Source organism: Girardinichthys multiradiatus, chromosome 5, assembly GCF_021462225.1.
Source record: "Girardinichthys multiradiatus isolate DD_20200921_A chromosome 5, DD_fGirMul_XY1, whole genome shotgun sequence".
Classification (NCBI taxonomy): domain Eukaryota; kingdom Metazoa; phylum Chordata; class Actinopteri; order Cyprinodontiformes; family Goodeidae; genus Girardinichthys; species Girardinichthys multiradiatus.
The window spans coordinates 14,320,318-14,341,281 of NC_061798.1; the positions used below are offsets into that span (position 1 = coordinate 14,320,318).

The 20,964-nt window shown below is 39.7% G+C and overlaps 1 protein-coding gene across 1 annotated transcript; it reads right to left on the reverse strand.

The window, feature by feature from the left end:
• Window positions 1–690: 690 nt before the first annotated feature.
• Window positions 691–12,723, reverse strand: ppp2r2ca (protein phosphatase 2, regulatory subunit B, gamma a). The gene is made up of 10 exons (XM_047365784.1): window positions 12,492–12,723; window positions 11,762–12,048; window positions 10,068–10,165; window positions 9,770–9,953; window positions 9,290–9,402; window positions 8,871–9,048; window positions 6,927–7,091; window positions 6,611–6,780; window positions 4,132–4,223; window positions 691–3,910 (listed from the first exon to the last, which is right to left on the reverse strand). Exons 2-10 carry the CDS (start codon window positions 11,823–11,825, stop codon window positions 3,613–3,615), a joined length of 1,362 nt encoding a protein of 453 aa, XP_047221740.1. The 5' UTR covers window positions 11,826–12,048; window positions 12,492–12,723; the 3' UTR covers window positions 691–3,612.
• Window positions 12,724–20,964: the final 8,241 nt, after the last annotated feature.

Sequence of the window (20,964 nt, forward strand, 5' to 3'; positions counted from 1 at the left end):
ATAAAATGTAATTCCAAGATGATTAGTTGCTGCAATTAAATGAAAAAAATATATAAAACTTTAAACCTTATATTTTACACTTATTAATAACAAATAAATCAATGGATACAGTTTCACAGCTGAGGTCATTTGTACATTCAAACAAATTTAAAAGATGCAGATGATTCGCTGTATCACGGGAATCTCTGCTGGGTCCTCATTGACAGTAGAATCATGGCTAGCAAACACTGTGTTTGTTAGCCTCCGAGTATTTTTTTATAAATTGATGGTGATGAGGAATTGTATTGAGGGAGTTTCTTATGTCACAGTTTAGAGACATTTATTTTTTTGACAAATTCTGTTTTTAAGGTAAAAAAAAAAAAAACTATGTATCTAAATTTTTTACCTTTCCTGCCCTGCAATCCAGGATGATGTTAAACTAACTTCTCTGTGAACAGTGACACTAGTGTTCCAGTTGTTTCTAGCACACAATATATAAAGCAGGCTAGCATTAACTTCTCAAATAGCCTTCCCAAACACAAGGGACAGCTATAGGAGATGTAATCAAATAGTGGCGTTGGTATATAGATAAAAAGCAATTAATAGATATATGTAAGCCTTTATCTACAACTTTAACCTTTTGTCAATCTCTCTTATTCAGAGGCATATAAAATATAGCCTAATTCAGATAAACAGACAAAAATGTTGTCATAATTTCAGATAATTTTATTAATGCACATTCCTTTCATTCATCGCACATGAATAAGGTTTTGTACATTTACATCTTTTTTTAGCATGATAGTTATACAGATAAGAAGCACTGAGTAATGGTAACATGCTGCTGCTGATGCTGCTGCTGTGATCCTGAACACAAATCCTCTCCCTGCTGTATGTGGGTCGATATGATGCGTTTACAAGTCACTCAATGACACTCAAAGTTATTTTACTTGTAGTTCCTCACATTTGTGTTGAGCTGCGATAGAAACTATTGAGTGCATGTTTGTGTCCTCACTTGCAGAAACAGAACGAAGGTGTACAGACAGCAAACAAGCAAAACAAACTGAACAAAGATTCTTTTTTTAGTTTTTGTCCCAAGTTCACAGCTTTCCACAGTTAGAGATGTTTGCCCAATCAAACCCCATGTTTAAAAAGATCCAAAAATATGCCCCAGTACTGCAATAAATTTGTTTCACCTCCATTTATGGTTAACATGCGCGCCACTTAATAATCCTATCAGGACAAAGGTCACTTGAGAACAAAGTACTGAACCCTAAGCAAGAAAACAAGCCATCACTTAAACGTTGTGCACCTTTAGCTTTCATTTGTCGCAACCCAGAGCAGCACACGGCACTGTGAGGTATCAGCCATGACAACTAGATTGTGTGATATACTATGAGAAATTTACTATATAGTAATTGTTTGGACATTAAAGATCTTTTAATGATGCATATAATGAGCTATTGCACTAATGACCACCTCTGACCCCGAGCACACCATAGACAAGAACATAGTTGTTTCAGCTTGGATTTAGCTGAGTCAGTGTTTCTCTGTTATAAACAATGTGCACTATTTTGATTGTGAGATCCCTTTTCAAATGTGCTTCTGTGTTATAAAACGAACAAGGCTCATTTTGATGTCACACAATTCTAACAGTTACACCTTGTCTTATTCACAGTGGTTTGCAAAAGTATTCATACACCTTGAACTTGTTCACCAATTTGTCTTCTTACATCTACAAACGTCTATGTATTGTTTTGGGATTTTATGTGAAGAACCAACACAATGTACTACATAGTTGTAAAATGAAAATGATGCGTGGTTTTCAAAAATATTTACAGTTAAAAATAATTAAAAGTGTGCTTTGGAATTTGTATCATTCACATTTTCTCTTAAATAATAATAATAAAACCCAGACCAGCAAACTGCCTTTAGAATTTACCTAATTAGTAATTGTAGTCCACCAGCTTGAAATGTAATCTCAGTAAAAATCCATTGTTCTGTGAAGACCTCAGAGGTTTGTTAGAGAACATTTGTGAATAAACAGCATCAAAAAGACCAAGGTCAGCTGTGAAGAAGCTTAAAGCAGAGTTAGGTAATAAAACAATAACTCAAGCTTTAGATAACTGACTGAGATGAGAAGAGTGTGGTAAGACTTCAAACCCCAACAAGACATGGCCTACCAAACCATAAGAAGTCCTGCCAAAAGCAAAATGCAAACAGAGCAAATATCTGGAAAAACTTGGTCTTGTCACATGAGACCAAAAGCGAAATTTTGGCATTCATGCAAAACGCTGCTGGCATGAAGCCCATAAGAGTGATGGAAAAACAGATGGAACTAGATGCAGGGCAATCCTGGAAGAAAACCTGCTTGAGGTTGTGAAAGACTTGATACTGGAACAGGGGTCCACCTTCCACTCTTTTTACAACCTGAATAAGTTGAAGCAAAGAAGAATGGGCAAAGGTGCGTTCCTTGATGTGGAAGGGTGGTAAAGACATGCACACTTGTGCTGTAATTGAAGCAAAAATGGTTCTACAAAGTATGGACTCAGAAGGGCTGAATACAAATTTTGCAAAAACATTTTTCACACCTTCCACTTTATAGGTATCCATTTCTTTGTGCTGACTTTTCACAATAACATTGGAGTTAGTGATTGGAACATGACAAAATGTAGAAATGTTAAGGGACCTGAATGCTTTTGCAGGGCACTGTTTGAAGAGCAAGTAATAAACAGAACAAAAGACTAAGTGTTGCATTATATTCAATTCACCCAGCCCTCCATCATTAACTCTATATATATTGCTACACTATAGTAACTGTGTTAAAGAGATCATATAACTTTTCTGCAAGAGATCTAATGTTCATTTACAGTGTACACAACAAAATCTGTTTGAAGCAAAGAGTTATTTTCTCTTAAAAAAATTAACACAGATATATACAGACAACTGTAAAATGTGTATACTATGCATGTAGAAGGAAAATAATCATGTTTTATAGCAGGAATACTGCTAAATTATTGGTAATATAATCTCAACGTGAATAGATTATGCGTGAATTATGCGTACAATCTCCAAGAGCACTGCTCTAAAGGAGAGCGTCAGTAACTGTTGTCAGTAGAGAAAATAAAAATGTTGTAAGGAGACATTCGCTTACACCATTCCTAACATTCCACATTTAAAACAAAAAGCTTTGAATGCAATGTCTCATAAAGTCATCCAGTTGTCTTAGGAGCATCAGACACTTCTTCAATGAAGCACACTCTGTTCTGTGTGAAAAGAGTAGATTAGTGAGCGGTGCAACACTGAGTGATTAACAGCATTGAGTTGTTGCAGATGGAGAGGTGTCCCTGCACCTCCTTCACTGCTCCTGCAGAGGGATATTTCACAAACATCTTGGAAAAGTGGGAGTAGAGTGCAGCAAAAAAACCATCAAGTCCCATTTGCCACTAGAGATATGAGCACATCTCAAGGTTGGCAAAAGTATTACACACCATTTTTTCGTTGATTAAATTATTTTAGTTCAATGATCAGTCTGCAATTTAGCAATTAATCATTAATCCTGTCCTCGGAGGCTGCATCTCTTTCACGAATTCCTCAAACACTGAAATAGTTTCAATGTTTGTGTTTTTCTTCCTGTCACTGTGTCTGCGCATCAGGGTTGACACGATCCTGAAAGATGTACAGGTTGTTGGTGGCTGCTATGGCGATTATATTCTCTGCCGGGTGCCAGGCCATGTGCAGGATTTTCTTGGTGAAGTCCAGGCTGTCGACGCCCACATCGCCACGGCGGCGCTTTCCGCCCGTATAAACCCGGCGGGTCCGTAGCACTGCCCGAGGCTTGCTGTTCTCCCGCCACGCCTCCAGGGTTACTCCCCGGCCAGTCTCCCGGTCGAACATCCGGAAAAAGCTGTTGTATGCCCCTGTCATGATCACACTGGATCATAGGAGAGGAAGAACAAAGGTTTGTCATGGACCAGAGAAAAGGACAAGAGAAGAGTGAGGAGATTGATCTGATGTCTCCAAAGACTGTCTCCAACATTGACTGAAATGTCAGATAATATCAGAGCCAGGCAATGAGGAGAATTACAGTGACACTTTCATCTCATTACCTTTCGAATGTCACTATTCTGTAAACAGTTTCCACCAGTCACTTACCTGTCTGAGCTGTTCCAGACACATTCAAATTTATCAAAGATGCAGTCATTCTCATAGAGGGAACACAGCTTACTCCTCAGGTACTCATGGACCTGGGAAAGGTGAAGACAGTCAGCTTCAGAGTATGTGGTACGTTTTGGTACATCGCAGGCAGAAATCATAGTACTGTAAAAAAGCCTGGAGTCATTCCTACTTCATATGCTGCATCCAGGAAGTCAGGCTTTCCTTTGAATTTGTTTAAAGTCATTTTAATTCATAGGTTTGATTTCAGAAGTTTGTCACATTTTTTAGAGCGAGTACCTGACCATGACAGCAAATTGTTCTTCATCCTTTACAATGATGAAGAATGAGGGAAGAAGTGTCAGGCCTTCAGACTATGAATAGAAGATGAACAGAATCAGAAAGTCTTTAAGAAATAAAAAAAACAAGAAAATGTCTGAGAAGGAACTTCATAGAAGCATCATTCTTCAGTTGCTTTTCTATGTATGGCAAGCTTTCAGCTAATAGCTCTTTGGGAATCCCCTTGTAAGAGATAAAATGCTGCTTTACAATCACCAAACTGTTTCATCTTTGTTATTTTTAATAACTTCAAAAAAAATAAACAATAGATTGCAACAAATTCTGTGTTGGTAACCATCTGCTATGCAACAATGACTCAAAAGGTCCAATTTAAAATCAGCCCTACACTAAGTTGTCCTTTATGTGCAGACTCAACAGTGGTTCAGTCCTTGAGTTTAGGAGTCATTTTCTGTCTGAATAATTTATAAGTTATTCGTGGCTGGCTTATCAAAGAAAAAAACATTTATCTTAAAATGGTCAGAAAAGGGACTAAGTTCTAAATGAAATAAATAATCAATGAAGCATCAACCTATAGAACTGAAGGCTGATTCAAGACCTTTGCACACTCTTGTACAGTCTGCATATTTTAGGGCCATATTTTATACAAATTACCATTCAGCTTCTTCTTTCACATTTATAATTAATAAAATAAATCAGACAGCACTTCATAATACAGCCCATACTTTTCCAAAGCTTATTGGATAATTTCCCAAATTGTCACCTTTCTTGGAAACTCTCAGTGAAACTCACCAGATCCTATATTGAAACATTTTGAAACCAGGTTTTGTTAAGTAACATCTAAGGTCCATGAAAATTACCTTGAGATTGTGGGAAAGTAAAGTAAAGATTCAATTCCCCTTGAGTTATTAAAATTAATCTATTGCCAATATTTGCAATATATAGTTGTCTGTTTCTAATTCACTGGGCGCTTAGTATTCCCTAATGTTCCTGAACGCATTACTCACTCACTCCCTCCACACCCAACTGGAAAACTCAAAGGGTACAGTCTGAATATCAGGTGAGAGGCAGCATCATGGTGAAAGCAAAACAAACTAAGGAACCCGAAAAGAATAACCGAGTTTTACAGTTAGATATTTTACATTAATAGACAAACGAAGGAAAAATAACAACCGTTAAACAACCAGGACTTTTTCACTGACTTATCCTGGAGGACTAAAAAGACCCTGTAATAATTGCTTTCTGTAAACAGGATATCTGTTTAAAAGGCTGTTTTTGTTTAATCACTGCTCACTTAGGTCTGATACGTCAGCGCTTAGCTCAAACTGTGCTCTCATGCTCTGTTTAGTTGGTAATAACTTTGTGCTCTGGTCAATTGTCACTGGGCCTAGTCTATATATATATTCTATATAATGTGTTTCACTTAGTTAACTGAGTGACTAAAAAAAGTCAACCTTTTAATAATATTCTAAGTTATTAAATTTGACTGTATGCTTGCTAGGCTAATCCAGCGTTTTCATCTTCAATAAACAAACTGCAGCCTAACTTTTGCTTTGGTGTTGGACTGGCTAAAATCCAATTCTGCTGTTGGATTGTTTGGTCAGACAGCAGTAAGGTTTGTTGTTTTGATTCTGCTTTTGGAAGGAGTCACAGATCACCACTAATTACAAGGTTAGTGATTACAGTGATTAGAAACAGATTTTAAATATCAAGATATATGTCATTTATTGAGATAATGTCCAAATATACTTTAACATATACTTTAGGACATATCCGTGTAGATGTTTTATGTAGTCTAAAAATACAGATTATTCAGCCTAGCAGATGTGTAATTTTTGCATTACCCAAATCTGCCTGACGCAGAAAAGGTATTATAGACACAATTTTTCTACAGTGTGAATAAGAAAGGAATTGATATAAATAAATACCGCATTCAAACTCTTATTATAATTGCTGACCAGATGTTTGCATGTTTTCACTGGTATTTTAATTATTTATCTCTAACTCCATCACCCTAATTTCAGGGAAGTTTGGCTTTAAGCCATAAAAAACAAGTTAGTGGAATTAAAAACTTAAAACCTAAATTTGCCAAAGGTATAGCTAGTTTTTGATCTTAAGTGTATTTTCGAGGTACCAGATAATCTGACTACAACACAATGAAATGAAAGTAGTGTTGTCTTACCTGGTAGGTCTCAACTGGTCCTTTGTCCATATTCAGGTCCCACACTTTAGCAGTTAGGTAGTCTCTTGTGAGCAGGTAGCGCCCACTGTGGCTGAACTTAACATCTGACACAGAGGAAATAATCTCTGAGAAGAACGAACGGCTCCCCGGATCTTCAGGCTCCTCAAAAACTGAAGACACGCACAGTGCGAAAGTGTACACAACTAGTTAGTTACACAGAAGCACAGATTTTTTTTATTGTTTTCTGCTTGGAATTCTCTATGCCCTTTTCTATCGTTTGCTGCAGTACATTTTCTAATTTAAGAAACATGCTCACGCTTGGTATGTTTGTCACAGAGAGCTGAGGCCCTCATATCACAGAGGCGCAGGGTCCCCTTGCTGCTGCTGTACACAAACAGGTGGCAGTGGTGAGGGTGGAACTCTGCTGCCGTTATCACCTCCGTCAGGTCCTCCATGTTGGCGGGTTTGATGTCTACAATGTCTGAGAAGAAGCTCCATCAAGGAAACAAAAATAACAATAATTTTTTGTTATGATGTGCACATTATTTTACTTTTGTTCCTGACTTTTTAAGGTCGAAGTATTAACCACCAACAATAAACAAATAATGGATGCCATTCATCTCTAACATGGATGCATAATCTGTTTGTCACTTTGTTCTATTTGTGTTTCAGTGGCCCTACGAGGCTCAGCAGAAAATGGACTGCTGAGTGAATTATTCAAACTAGTCTTCCATAGATTTTCTAGGTCAGCTTCCATTTGAATGGGAAAACACCAAAGGCTGCCAATTCAACATGCTGCAACCTGCACTGAAATCCCACTGTGGGCAGCACTCAAATTAAAAACAAACACCCAAACTAATTTTTAACAGATTATTTACAGATAAACATAACATTATGATGGGTTATGCTGCTAAATGTGGTTAAATTTAGAAAGCATGGACAGTGAAAGTTATTTCTAGAATTCATTAAAATAGACTAGATTAGACTAGACTAGACTAGACTTGAATAGAATAGAATTGAAATATCCCTTATTATCCCTGTGAAAGGCAAAATGGAAACATTCAGATTACAGAATTATTACATTACACAGTTACATCATGAATGGCCAAGTCCATTCTCACTGAGCATTATTCTATACCTATAAACCTAATTTACTGTTCATGTTGCCTCAGTTGTGGTTTCTGCATAATACAGTACAATGAACAAGATTTATAGCAGGCAACACAGATTGGATGTCATATGATCATTTTGTTGCAATAGAATTAGTATTAATTGTAGAAATGTTATCATTTATATTTTATACTATATTTACGCCAGAAGTTAGTATTAATTTACTTTAAATAATCTTTATATTTTTAAGAAATTATATTTTGCACGAATAGCAACCACTTAAATACATTTTACTATTTATTATTATTATTTTATTACTATTAAATATAGTAATTCTATTTGTTATTGTGGTTTAAATACATCTGTTCCACCACTGCACAACTGATTTTGCTTGTCCATGTGTAAAAACTGATAGATTGGTCAGTTTTGAAAATTAAATTGACATATTTTGCCTCATCTGAGAAAACTCCTCCAGCAAGAGATTAAGTGACAAACAAAAATCAGGGATAATTTACAAAGTAACCCACAGCAGTTGTTTGTTACAGATTTCCCAATAGAAAGCACTCCAGGCCCACTGCTTTTCTTTTTTTCTGTGTCTGCTTGACATGCAAGTTCATGAAGGGATTGCTGCAAAGTCAACGACACAAGGCAAGCATTTTCTTTTGGGAATTGCCTGACACAACATGTGTTTTGTATTGGCGTTATTTACATACATGAGTTGAGACTGAATAGAATTGCTTCCTGTCTTCTCAACCTGCAGCTGGTTGTGTGCATATGGCTCTTCACACTGAGCCATGTTCTGATGTGGGTTTCTTCTTGCTAAAATAGAATTTCTCCTTTCTGCACACCACATAGTTGAAGAGGAAGCATTGCTGCAAAATCAGAAACTTGATTAAATCACCTGAGCTTAGATTCCTTTCTTAAATGTTTTACCAGTTAGGTTAATGTGATCAACTGAATTTGACTGTATTGTATTATGACAGCAACATGATTGAATTATATAGGAATGACATAGATTGAATTTAGTGAAATTTGGGCCAAAATGCCTTGACATGACATATAGAACTGAACTGAACTGAACTGGACTGAACTAAACTGACATTTTGAAAAGCCAATTGGGCTTTTTTCAAATCAGGGTTGCAAAGGATACTAAAACTACGATCCGTGATGTCCAGATGCCACATATTGATGCGGAGGTCATCGGCAGACAGGTAGGTCTCCCCATCGCTGTTGACGGAGATGGAGTTGATGTGGTATGTGTGTCCGTTTGCAAATACCCGCCTGGGTCGAACTTCTACCATCAGATCGGTTGGTTTCAGCACTGGCACCTTAAACAGAGAGTTAGAGTGAAGAGGGAAAATATGTGCAGGTTAGAGCAGATGCACAAGGCGCAAGAATGGTCAGAACCAAAGAACAAAAGAAACAAAAGGTCACGTCACAGGTAAACCACAAGGTTAAGAACTAATGCATGAAAGGCAAGCAAGCTGTTCAGTGTTGAATCTGAAGCTAATACAAAAATGACTGAACATAACAGTGGGTTAGTGTGTGCAAGTGTGTGTGCTTCTGTACCCTCAGAGAGGTGATGGTGGAAACATCCTTTATCCGTCCCTCTTCATCTTTCAGGTTGTATCCTTCTGGTCTCTTATCTCTCTCACTGACTTTCCACAGTTTGACGGTCTTATCTGCCACAAGAACATCACACATTAACATTAGAGATTTGGGGTTTGTTTAGACAAAACTGACAGACTTACAGTGCCTTACAAAAGTATTCAGACCCCTTCAAAAGCACAAAGTAAAATGAGCTCAGTAAGATTGCATGGGGAGCATTACTGAGCATCAATTTTAAGGCCTTGCCAGAGACTCCTGTCCTGATGGACGTTGAGTGGGACAAGTATTTCATTTAGTTTCAACAGGATTACAGATGGTTATAATATTTGCACCCACTGTGTGAAGTTTGGAACCAGTAATGTGGCCTTTTGCTACAGCATTTAAAAAGCTTCCTGGAGAAAATCAATAAGATCTCCTGTTAGAGTTTGAGCTGTTGCTTACCATTGGTGGACAGCAAGAAATGTGCGGCATTCTGCTGCGGCAGCCATCTGATCTTGTTGATCTTCTCCTCTATCTCCAGACTCTTCAGGTAGTCAAAGTCGGGCTCGTGGCTTTGGAACGTGCTGTAGACGTTGTACTCTCCCGAGTCCCCCACCTCACCTGCCTCTTCTGACTCGCCCTTGAGCTAGAGAAAGAGAAGAAAACACAAGTCAGCAACCTCTTTTTCAACATTTGTACAACTACATTATGAAGACAGTGCTGCGTACATAGAGTTGTGATTACTACAAGATGACCTGACCTCAGTCTCTCTTTGAAAGATGACCACGCGGCCACCTTTATCCCCTGTGGCCAGCAGGTCCCCTGTCTGGTTGAACTCCACTGTAGAGATGACATCGGCTGGGAGGGACACAAGAAAATTGGAGCCACTCATTCGTGATGATGGTTAAAATAAACAAGTGAAGACAAAGAAGGATAGAAAGAGAACTATATCATAAGGAGCAAATAGAGTAGGAACTAGGTATGGTACTAGACATAGGTATGAAATTATTATGGTAAGATACCCTTGAGTAAACATACCATGATATCATGAACACAATGATTTAAAACAAAATGTAAGATAAAATTGAATTGGGTGGCACTGCTTTAGTTTTCAACACAGTGAGTCTGTTGAAAACTCAGTCTGTGCTTGCAAAAACAGTCTCTGCTTTTGCAAGCAGAGATATTTCCAAACAGCAGAATTTGACTGTTTTGTGAAGGAAAAGCACAGGAACTTTCTATCAGCCAACTGACTGACTATGGTTCAGCAGCAGGAGAAAACTCTGCTCATTTCACCATTTTCTCTGGTAACCAGTACATTCTGAGTATTTATACAACAATTTTAAACAAAACTCTATGATATGATTTAACTGAGTAGTACTCCATTAGCGTGCATTCCATGATGGTCTTGTTTTTTTCTGATCGTCTGGCTACTTTACCAGCAGTGCACAGCAACAGGTGGAGGGGGGTTATATTTGTCTTTGCTCTGTACAGCTGAGAAAACTCTGGTCAGTCATGTACCTAGTTAACTGTAAAACACAACAAAACTTTGAAACTGTACGTTTTTGAAAAACATTTGGATATCTTGATACTGTTAACAATTTTAACGCAAAACATTTTTCATAATTTAATACTGAGCTGTTCTGTTTTCCATATCATGAATGTCTGTGCTATTTGCAACTGAAAATAGTTCCAGATCAACAGTCTTTGCTTTCCTCTAAGCGAGGGAAAATGTGCTAGCCACCATTCAGTTAGTGGACCAAGAGTGCACAGCAACAAGCGGATGAGAGGAAGTGCTACATTACTCGGTGCTCTATAAAGCTTAAAAATTTGGTCATTAGGACTTTTGCATGTAGCTGATTAACAGAATTTTAAACTATAGGAAGACAAGGCGGAACATGTAAGTAATTTTAAAACCCTACCTTTTAAAAGCATCGATATACTTCCACACTGATAACCCACATCTAGTTTTTACATAATGATTTCTAAACAATTAAATTTATTTTTGTTGTGAGCGAAAGAAGACATCTTTCACCTAGTTGACATGGAGCAATATGTGAGGGGTAGAGAAAAACCCTTACCTGCCATGTGCATTCTGGCAGTGTCTCTAGCATCTTATTTAAAAACCTTTAACCCATAAGAACCACATGGCAGACTATTTGAGATACTAATTTTCTCAAACCTTTGGCTGAGCTATGCTTAGTAGGTGCAGGGCAAATGAAAAACAGAAAGAAAGTAGGGTTTTAAATGTGAAGAGGAGTGCTAAAGAAAGAACAGGATGAATACAAAAGCTCAAAGCCACAAAAGAAAAATCTAATTTCTTTCACAAACCAAATCATAAATCAAAATATCCAACCTCAAAGTCTTCATGCTGACATCAAGTTTCTCTTGTCTACCCAGCAGTGCTATTATAAACCTGTTCAATCTGTGACCACCACAGAGAGAGAATTGACCCACCTTCAGTGACGTAGTCTCTCAGGAAGGTGTGGTTGATTTTGGGGCTCTCAGCGTCCTCGCCCATCTGAAGAAGAGGGAGGGTGGCCCGCCAACTCGCCCGTCCTGAGGGGAAGGGTCCAATCTGTAATCTCTCTTTCTGCCCAGGCTCCGCCCATGCTGCTGGGGCCTACTAAAGCATCCTGAACCAAGGCTTGCTGGGAGACCAGATAACAAGAAGAAGGGTGAGGAGGAAAGAAGAGGATGGAAAGAGTGGGGTTTTAAGAGGAGAGGCAAAGTAGATGGAGAGCCTGAAGAAGAAGATGGTTTTGGAAAGAAAAGAAGAAGAATGCACATGTCAAATGGTGTAAGAAATTCAGATCCCACATCAGATAAGTATAAATGTGTTGCCAAGGTCTAACGGGTGCTGGAGTAAAGCCATGAACTGTGCAGTGGAGCCAAGATAACAAACAGCTTAAGCACAGACAGAGAATTTGAGTCGTGCTGATTTGAGTGTGCATGCTGAAATATAAATGCATTCATCCACTCATTAACTACATAAGCTACTATATGTAAGGAGTAGGAAACAATCTCAGGGTGTGGTATTTCTTCCTCTTACATCCAAACACACACACTACAGACAGATAGTCCTTGACGGAGATCAGAGGAGAATGCAATATCTTGCCTGTGCTGCAGGAAGAGAGGTGGAGGATTGGGAGGAGGGTTAGGGGGGATCAGGCCCCAGTTCACCTACCAGTCTGCTCGCTGCTGCTGTTCCTGATGGTAAGTGTGTGTACAAGGCCCTCTGCTGCAAAGTGCTCCTGTCGAGGGAAGGGAGAAGGAGTGTATGGAGCAAGGATGGTGGTATGAGGAGGAGAAGCAGAGGAGGAGAAGAGATAGAAAAGACGGAGGGATGGCAAGGTGGATGGAGGAGCGCTTGCTGCTGATGCTGTGGATGTGATCCTGTGCAACATCCACCGATGTCATGGCAGCCTCCTATTGGAGCAGCCTATCACAGCACGGCTGGCCCCAGTGGTCCCGCCCACTGCAGGTGGTGAAGAGCGCAGTCAACCAGCAGAGGGAACCATTCACTGGTGAGTGCTTTGCGTGTAGTGTGTTGACAAAGATTAGCTTTATTATGGTAAGATTTCTTTAATTAGCAATCTGAATTATACAGTGTATCCATTCTGATTTTAAAGAGGAAAAACCTTTATTTGTTGATTGGTTTTTGGCTCCTCTCCTGAAACAAGTAAAGGCAGCTAAAAGCTTAATGAGAATGCCCAGAAAGTTTGAGGGGTTGTTTTTTCCAAACCATCCAAGGTCTGCGGACATTTTTTGTGTTTTTCTCTTAGTTTATTTTACACATATATACTGTACCATTGGCATTATTGGATTTGGATTTATTACACTTCCATTCTACCAAGACGCTGGTTTTTGATTAGACTGGCATCTTCAAAACGACAATCAAACACTGTAAAGACAGCATCCATTTTGAAAGAAATAATTTATCTATCATATTTACATTTTAATAAAAGTGACATGTCCAAAATTGTTTACACCTTTCTCAATAATCCATGGAAAAACCAATTTTGGTATTACCACAATCAGATTGTTCTTATACTTGCTAACCAGCTTTCTGCATGTTTCCATTGGTATTTTGATGATTTATCTTTGGTGATGAACTCCAAGTCTTTAAGGTTGGAAGGCCTCCTTGTCATTACCTTAATCTTTAGCTCCATCAACAGATTATCTGTCAGATTGAAGTCAGGACTCCACTCAGGAGAAACATGTTGGGAAAATTACTTTTTAATAAAAGTACATTTTTATTACATTTTATTACATTTTAATAAAGGTATTGCCTTGAACCTATGATATACAATTGTTTTAGGCACTAAAAAGGACAGAATATTCATCAGAAATTCAGAATGTTTCAAGACAATATCTAAAATATAATAAAATAATAATAATATAAATAAATATAAATATTTATATAAACATAAATAATAATATAATAAAATTATAATATAATAATATAATAAAATATAATAAAAATATAAAACAAAATTCCCCTTAACGTGCATACGCGTACACAAAAACATGTATTAAAGTTTTTTCTCAGATGTAAAATGTGATTTTTACAAAAACATGATTGTGTTTCTGCTGGTCAGCCAGTGACGGTTCTGCATTATTGTTTCCTGGCGAGCTCTTCCTTCTGCTGCCCAACACACGGCCAAACACACACCCCTTCACTTAATGAAACCAATTCTGCAAAAAGTAATAATAAAAAAGTTTATTATACAGCTTATCAGAAACATTAACAAATAAAGTGCATTTCTCTCCCTGCTGCACTTTCAAGCACTTTGGCAATATGTCTGCTAAAATGTTGTATAGTAATTTGTGTTGGAGAAATCTAAGGAGATATTTGGAATTGTTAAAAATGCAAGGGGCTGCACGGTGGCGCAGTTGGTAGCACTGTTGCCTTGCAGCAAGAAGGTCCTGGGTTTGACTCTTTCTGCATGGAGTTTGCATATTCTCCCCATGCATGCGTGCGTGGGTTCTCATCGGGTACTCCGGCTTTCTCCCACAGTCTGTTAGGTTAATTGGTCTCTCTAAATTGCCCTTACGTGTGTGAATGAGTGCATGGTTGTTTGTGTGTTGCCCCGCGATGGACTGGCAACCTGTCCAGGGTGTACCCCGCCTCTCGCCCATAGACCAGCTTCCCCGCGACCCACTGTGGAAGAAGCGATATAGAAAATGACTGATGACTAATTGGTATTGCAACTGTAACTAAGTTTAATTGCAGATCAGCCATTTTGGATGTTGAGGTCAGAAATTAATGAGAAATTTTAGAATATCCCCTGTTGAAAGTCAGACTTCAGGGGACCCTTCATAATTTTTTTTCAAGCACTAGTGGTCTTTATATTTGTTATTTTGTAAAGTAGGTTGATAGGAAGTGAGTGAAGAGAGGAGGAGGCCATTCCCCCCGATCACACCTCTCCAGGTGTCACTGTCGTTTCCCATGTGGACTTTGAAGTCCCCCAGCAGAATAAAGGAATTCCCAGGAAGGGCACCATGCAGCACCCCCGACAGCGATGCAACGAAGGCTGGGTTCCCCACACTACCGCTCAGCCCGTAGGCTGAGACGACAGTCAGAGACCTGTCCCCAACCAGTAGGCATCCGTTGTAGATGCCCGAGCCACCTCAACTGGCTCCTCTCCATGTGGAGGAGCAGCGGCTCTACTCCGAGCCCCTCCCGTATGGCTGAGCTCCTCATCCTATCTCTAAGGGAGTGCCTGGCCACCCTAAGGAGGAAGCTCATTTCAGCCGCTTGTAACTGGGATCTCGTTCTTTCAGTCATGACCCAACGTTCATGGCCATAGGTGAGGGTAGGAATGTAGACCGGCTTTCTCCTCTTCCAGCGGATCCAACTCACCACCAGGTGGTCATCAGTGGACAGCTCAGCCCCTGTTTTCACCCAAGTGTCCAAAACATGCGGCCGAAGGTCTGAAGACAAGACAACAAAGTTGATCATCGACCTCCTGCCTAGGGTGTCCTGGTGCCAAATGCACTGATGGACATCCTTATGTTTGAACATGGTGTTCGTTATGGACAATCCGTGACTAGCACAGAAGTCCAATAATGAAACACCACTCGGATTCAGATTGTGGAGGCCATTCCCCCCGATCACACCTCTCCAGGTGTCACTGTCGTTTCCCATGTGGACTTTGAAGTCCCCCAGCAGAATAAAGGAATTCCCAGGAAGGGCACCATGCAGCACCCCCGACAGCGATGCAACGAAGGCTGGGTTCCCCACACTACCGCTCAGCCCGTAGGCTGAGACGACAGTCAGAGACCTGTCCCCAACCCGAAGGTGCTGGGTACATTCCTAAAGGTTGTTTTGCAGATTTGGTTTACATTAGGGTTCCCGCACAGTCTGGAAAAGTCTGGAATTTTATTAGAGTATTTTTCAGGTGAAGAGAAGTTTAGAAAAATAAAATAGGAATTTTGAAAAATATTTGTATTTACAGACTTTATTTACAAACCTCTAAAAGTTCCACTCTTAATCTATCCTCTCTTCCTAGTTTTCTTTCTTCTGTCCTTTCTTTTTCTTTCCTTCCTTCCTTCCATGTGTCCTTTGTTCCATGTGTCCTTTCTTCCTTCCTTCCATGTGTCCTTCCTTCCTTCCATCCATGTGTCCAACCTTCCTTCCTTCCTTCCGTGTGTCCTTCCTTCCTTCCTTCCTCCCTTTCTTGTGTCCTTCCTTCATTTCTTCCTCTTGTTCTTCCTTCTAGTCCTTCTTTCTTCTTTCACCTTAGAGCGGCTGCTCTAAGGTGCCAAAGAATATGGAGAAAGGCCAGGAGGTCGATGATCAGAATGTCACTGATTCAGTCAAGAACGGCCAACTGGAGACGGATCCCTGCCCCTAAGTACCAGGTGGGGCAGAAAGTTTGGCTCTCCGCCAAGGACCTCCCATTAAGGGTAGAATCCCGGAAATTGGCACCCCGATTTGTTGGACCTTTCCCAAGATCATCAACCCTGTCGCTGTACGGCTGAGATTACCCAACTCCATGAGGATTCACCCCACGTTCCATGTTTCTCAGATCAAGCCCTTTGTGGAGCCCCGACTCTGACAAGCAGACGGTGCCAGATTTTTGAAAGCCATTGTGTGAGTAGATATCCAGCGTTCCTTCCTGTCTGATCATTGTTCTTGACCTTGCCTTGCCTTTTGGATTTATGCCTCTGCCTGCTCCCTTTCAGACTATTTGGATTTTGGTTGGCAACCTTGTTTCCTGCATCTGGTTTATGCCTCTGCCTGCCCCTTGCCTGACGCCTCTTGTTCCGATCGTTGACCCTGTTTCTGTCCTTGGATTATTAAACCAGCCTAGCCCTCGGATTATTCAGCCTGGAGTCACTTCTTACCTGTGCTGTGGAGATCACCGCCTGCCGCCCACTGAGGTTTTCCCCTTTGGGTTTCAAGTTCCACTCAAGACAAAAGCAGGTTAGTGGCTTTTCTGATCCCTGCAAAATCTGGAGAGACTACAAGTCACTAATCCCTCTTACTGCCTCAGTGATTCCTGGAAGCTGTGAGGAGTGTTACCTGTGTGACGTTTTCCTGTGGCTGAATAAACCTTTTAAACTTTCAGTACTGTGTCTGGCTGAATCTTGGGTCCGCCTTTTTCTGATTCATAGCACCTTTTATGTTTTCCAAGATTGTTTAAGCAAAACATTAAATCTATTTTTTCTAATAAGCAGCCCTTGAGGGAGGTATTATTATAAACCTTCGACATGCTTTAGTTCTATTAGAAACTAATAGAACTAATAGTTTTTTAATAGTGATTGATTTTAATGTTAATTTAGCAGGTTCTTGCCTACCACATTACTGCAGCAGAGGAGGATATTAAAGCACTGCAGGTGATTTCTTTTTTGTTCTACCCTATTTTTTTTTCCAAAGTAGAATCTAAATTTTTACTTTGATTACAAAAATGCATATCTGTTTGTTTGTTTGTGTGTGGCGGTGATGATGGTGTTGGGATTGCAGGAGGCCAGAATCCCCTCAGCAGAATCACTGAGTATTTTGGACCTCCATTTATCTGACTTTGGCCTCCCAAAAGACGTCACCACTCAGGCCACCGTTCGAATGTTTCTGGACCTGAATTCAGTGCAAGAATTCAACATTGATTTCAAGGTAACTGAGCTGCTTTGTTTCTATTAAAGTCAACTGCAAATTATGTTATGATTTGTGGGTGTTTTGGGGTTTTGTTGGTCTTATTTCACAGTTGATGTTCTGAATCATGTTTCTGTTTTTCTGGTCACCTGCTCCAAGCTAATCTGTCTCCTTGCTCCACCTGGTTCACACTCCATATATGCACACCTGTTCTGTTTATTCCTTGCGGAATCATTTTCAAATCATGTTCTAGTCTTGCTTTCTGGATCATGCTCATGTCCTGTTTTTCATGCCAAGCCTGTCTTGCCAGCCTGCCCATGTCTGTTTTTGCCTCTTGCCTGCCCATTTATTGCTTTGGTTCCTGCCTTCTCCTGTGAGTGAGATTTTTGTTATTAAATATTATTTCACTTACCGTCATGCTGCCTGCTCGTCTGCATTCCGGGGTCCTTCACTAGACAAGTCCTAACAAATTATAAAGCTGATTTCTTTATCTTTAAACCATATGACCAATAGGTCAGTCATCTCACCTTTTCTTCTGCACAGAGCCTTTGTCAGTGGGTCCTGACTGTGAGACGTGGCTATAGGAGCAATGTTCCTTCTCACAACTGGAGCCATGCACTGAGCACTGCTCGAAGCATGTTCACTATGCCCATGGCCACAGAGCAGCTGCAGGTGAGCGAATGTATGAGTCACTGATTAACATGATCAGTTCCGTTGAATGATGCTTTCAGGCCTGAGCCTCCAATGTCACCTGGAACAATTGTACCACATTGCAGCTTAAAAAATAATGGACTGCTTCAAATGTTACCATAGAATTGGCATGTGGGCATAGCTGATTGTGGGAACTGAATGAAATTTTAGCTCCTAATTAAGTTACTTTCTGCAACAGTTACAGTCACATCTACAGTCAGTCATTTGACAAACCATAAAGCTTGATTGTCAGAATTTACCATCAGAATAATATTGCCCCTTTTGAACATAAATCTGAGTGAAAAACAGATACCGTTGTGTGTATTTATTGCATTTTCTTTCATGGAAGATCTAAATATTCAAACGTATTTGGGATAATTTCTTTAATAATCAAAGAATTTAACCACAGGTATTAACAATGATTATCAGAGAAAAGTACGTTTAAGCAGCTGGAACCAGCGGGTAGTTTCTGGGGTAGAAAAGTCAGATGTAAAATAAATATTTAAAACAACACTGTTGCCTAGATATGTATGCTTTACCTTACCTAATTTGATATCTAATGTGGGACTAATATACAGACTAAACACACCAATTGACCGAAATATGAAATTGCAAACATGACAAAACTCAAACACGTTTTCACACAGAGAAGCCTAGATTGAGCTGATTAAATACATTTGCTGTGGTCTTCATACCTTCCTGTTAATGCCTTTGTGTCTCAGAACATTTTTTCTCACCTGGAGATCTTAGTGTTAATGATAGCCACACTGAACCATGACATTGACAGTATTTGTTGCAGAACAGATACATAAGGTCCTCGACTTTCAGCTGATCAATTTTGCATATTCGTCTTTTATTTTCTTCTCGCTGCTTTTGTAGTCCAAGCTCAAGTATGCCTAAGTTGCAAGACGATAAATTCGGTTCGGTTATTGGGTGTATTAACCCACACATTTCATCACACCCTCCCCCGGTATCAGAATCTATTTAAAGAGCCTGGTTAATTTTTTTTTTTCATGGAAATGTTCCCACATCATTGGGGAAATTCCTATTTATTTGCACGAAGCACTTCAAGGATGAAAGTCCTGGGTTCGACTCCCGGCTGGGGGCCTTTCTGCGTGGAGTTTGCATGTTCTCCCCGTGCATGCGTGGGTTCTCACCAGGTACTCTGGCTTCCTCCCAAAGTTCAAAGACATGCCTGTTGGGTTAATTGGTCTCTCTAAATTTCCCTTAGGTGTGTGAATGAGTGTGTGTATGGTTGTTTGTGTGTTGCCCTGCGATGAACTGGCGACCTGTCCAGGGTGTACCCCCCCCTCCTGCCCGTAGACTGCTGGAGATAAGCACCTGCTTCCCCGCGACCCACTATGGAAGAAGCGGTAGAAAATGACTGACTGACTGACTTCATGGACGAATTGTTCAGCAACCTCCACCAGTATCAAGAAGGATTTGCTGAAAGACTTCATCTGATTAAGGGGTCAGTTCCTTCTATCTATAGAAACAATGGACGTAGCAAAGCGGTAAGCTGCCAACAACGCTAAAACAGCAAACTTAATTTTTTACATGATTTTATTGGGTGTTGACATGATGTCTTGACCATTGTTTTGATAGCAGTAGCATTGTGCCTTATGCTTATGTTAGTGCTGTGTGCTGCTTTTAGCAGTAGTATCATTACATAAACAGTTTTGCGTTGTTTTTGCCGTTTTTGTCTTCTTTCTGCGGTGCTACATAATTATTAAACTACAAAAAGGGCCGAACGCTGTGGGCTGTGCTGTGACTCACAGCATTTAAAGAGACGGCACCAAAACGAGTTGCTCTCTGACGGACCTCACAACAGGGGTAAAAGAGGAGCCTGTGGAGCTACAATAACAAGGAATTAAGACCGAAGCATTGCAGTTCCACTTTATATAGACCACAAATGAATGATTTAAGTGTTAAAAGGAATTATGTAAAAGCATGAAATGTCCCCTTTAAGTATTCATAGCCCTTAAACTTTTTCATTTTTGGTCACATTGTAACTGCTAATTTCAATACATTTTACCAAGAACAACACAAAGTCACAAGACCAATACAAAGAAGCACATAAGTGAAATGAAAGGAAAGTGTAGCTCTGGTTGTATGTTTAGAGTTGTTGTCATAGTGGAAGGTGAACCTCTGGCCCTTGTCTCAAGTCGGTTTTAGCGTCTAACAGGTTTCACCCACAGTTACTCTGTATTTAGCTCCATCCATCATCAGCTTTCCAGCCTCTGCTGTAGAAAAGCGTCCTCACAGCATGCTGCTCCCACTGCTATGTACTACAGTAGGGACTGCATGTTCAGGGGGTTGTGTAGTGTTATGTTCCTGTAACAGAAAACATTTTGCATGCAGATCACAAAGTCAGGTCTCATTTTTTGGTTTGTAAAATATTTGAAAAAAACACTTGTCCTTCACTATTGTGTGCTACTTTGTGTTGGTCTGTCATAAAAAATCCACCGGAAAATTGTGTTTGTATCAGGACAAAATGCAGAAAAGTTCAACAGGCATGAATACTTTTGCAAGATTCTGAATGTTTGCAACATCTTCCATACTGTTGTCACTCCCATTTAATTGAATCTTTACTTACCCATCCATTCTCTCTCTGCGCTTAGAGGCTGTATCAGTTATTTGACAGCTGCTCTCCATTGCTGACTGCTTGTAAAAAGAACATAAAAAACTGGATGCATTTTGCTGAATGCATGCTGGGAGCAAAGCTTGAAGACGACTGCTGTTTACACTTTGATATCAACGAAGAACAAGAGACAAAAAGAAGAATAGAATAAATGGCGAAGGAAAAAGATTCATGACATTTTAAAGCAGAAATAAATTTTCTCTTGCAGTTTGTTCTTTTTCTGGACACCTC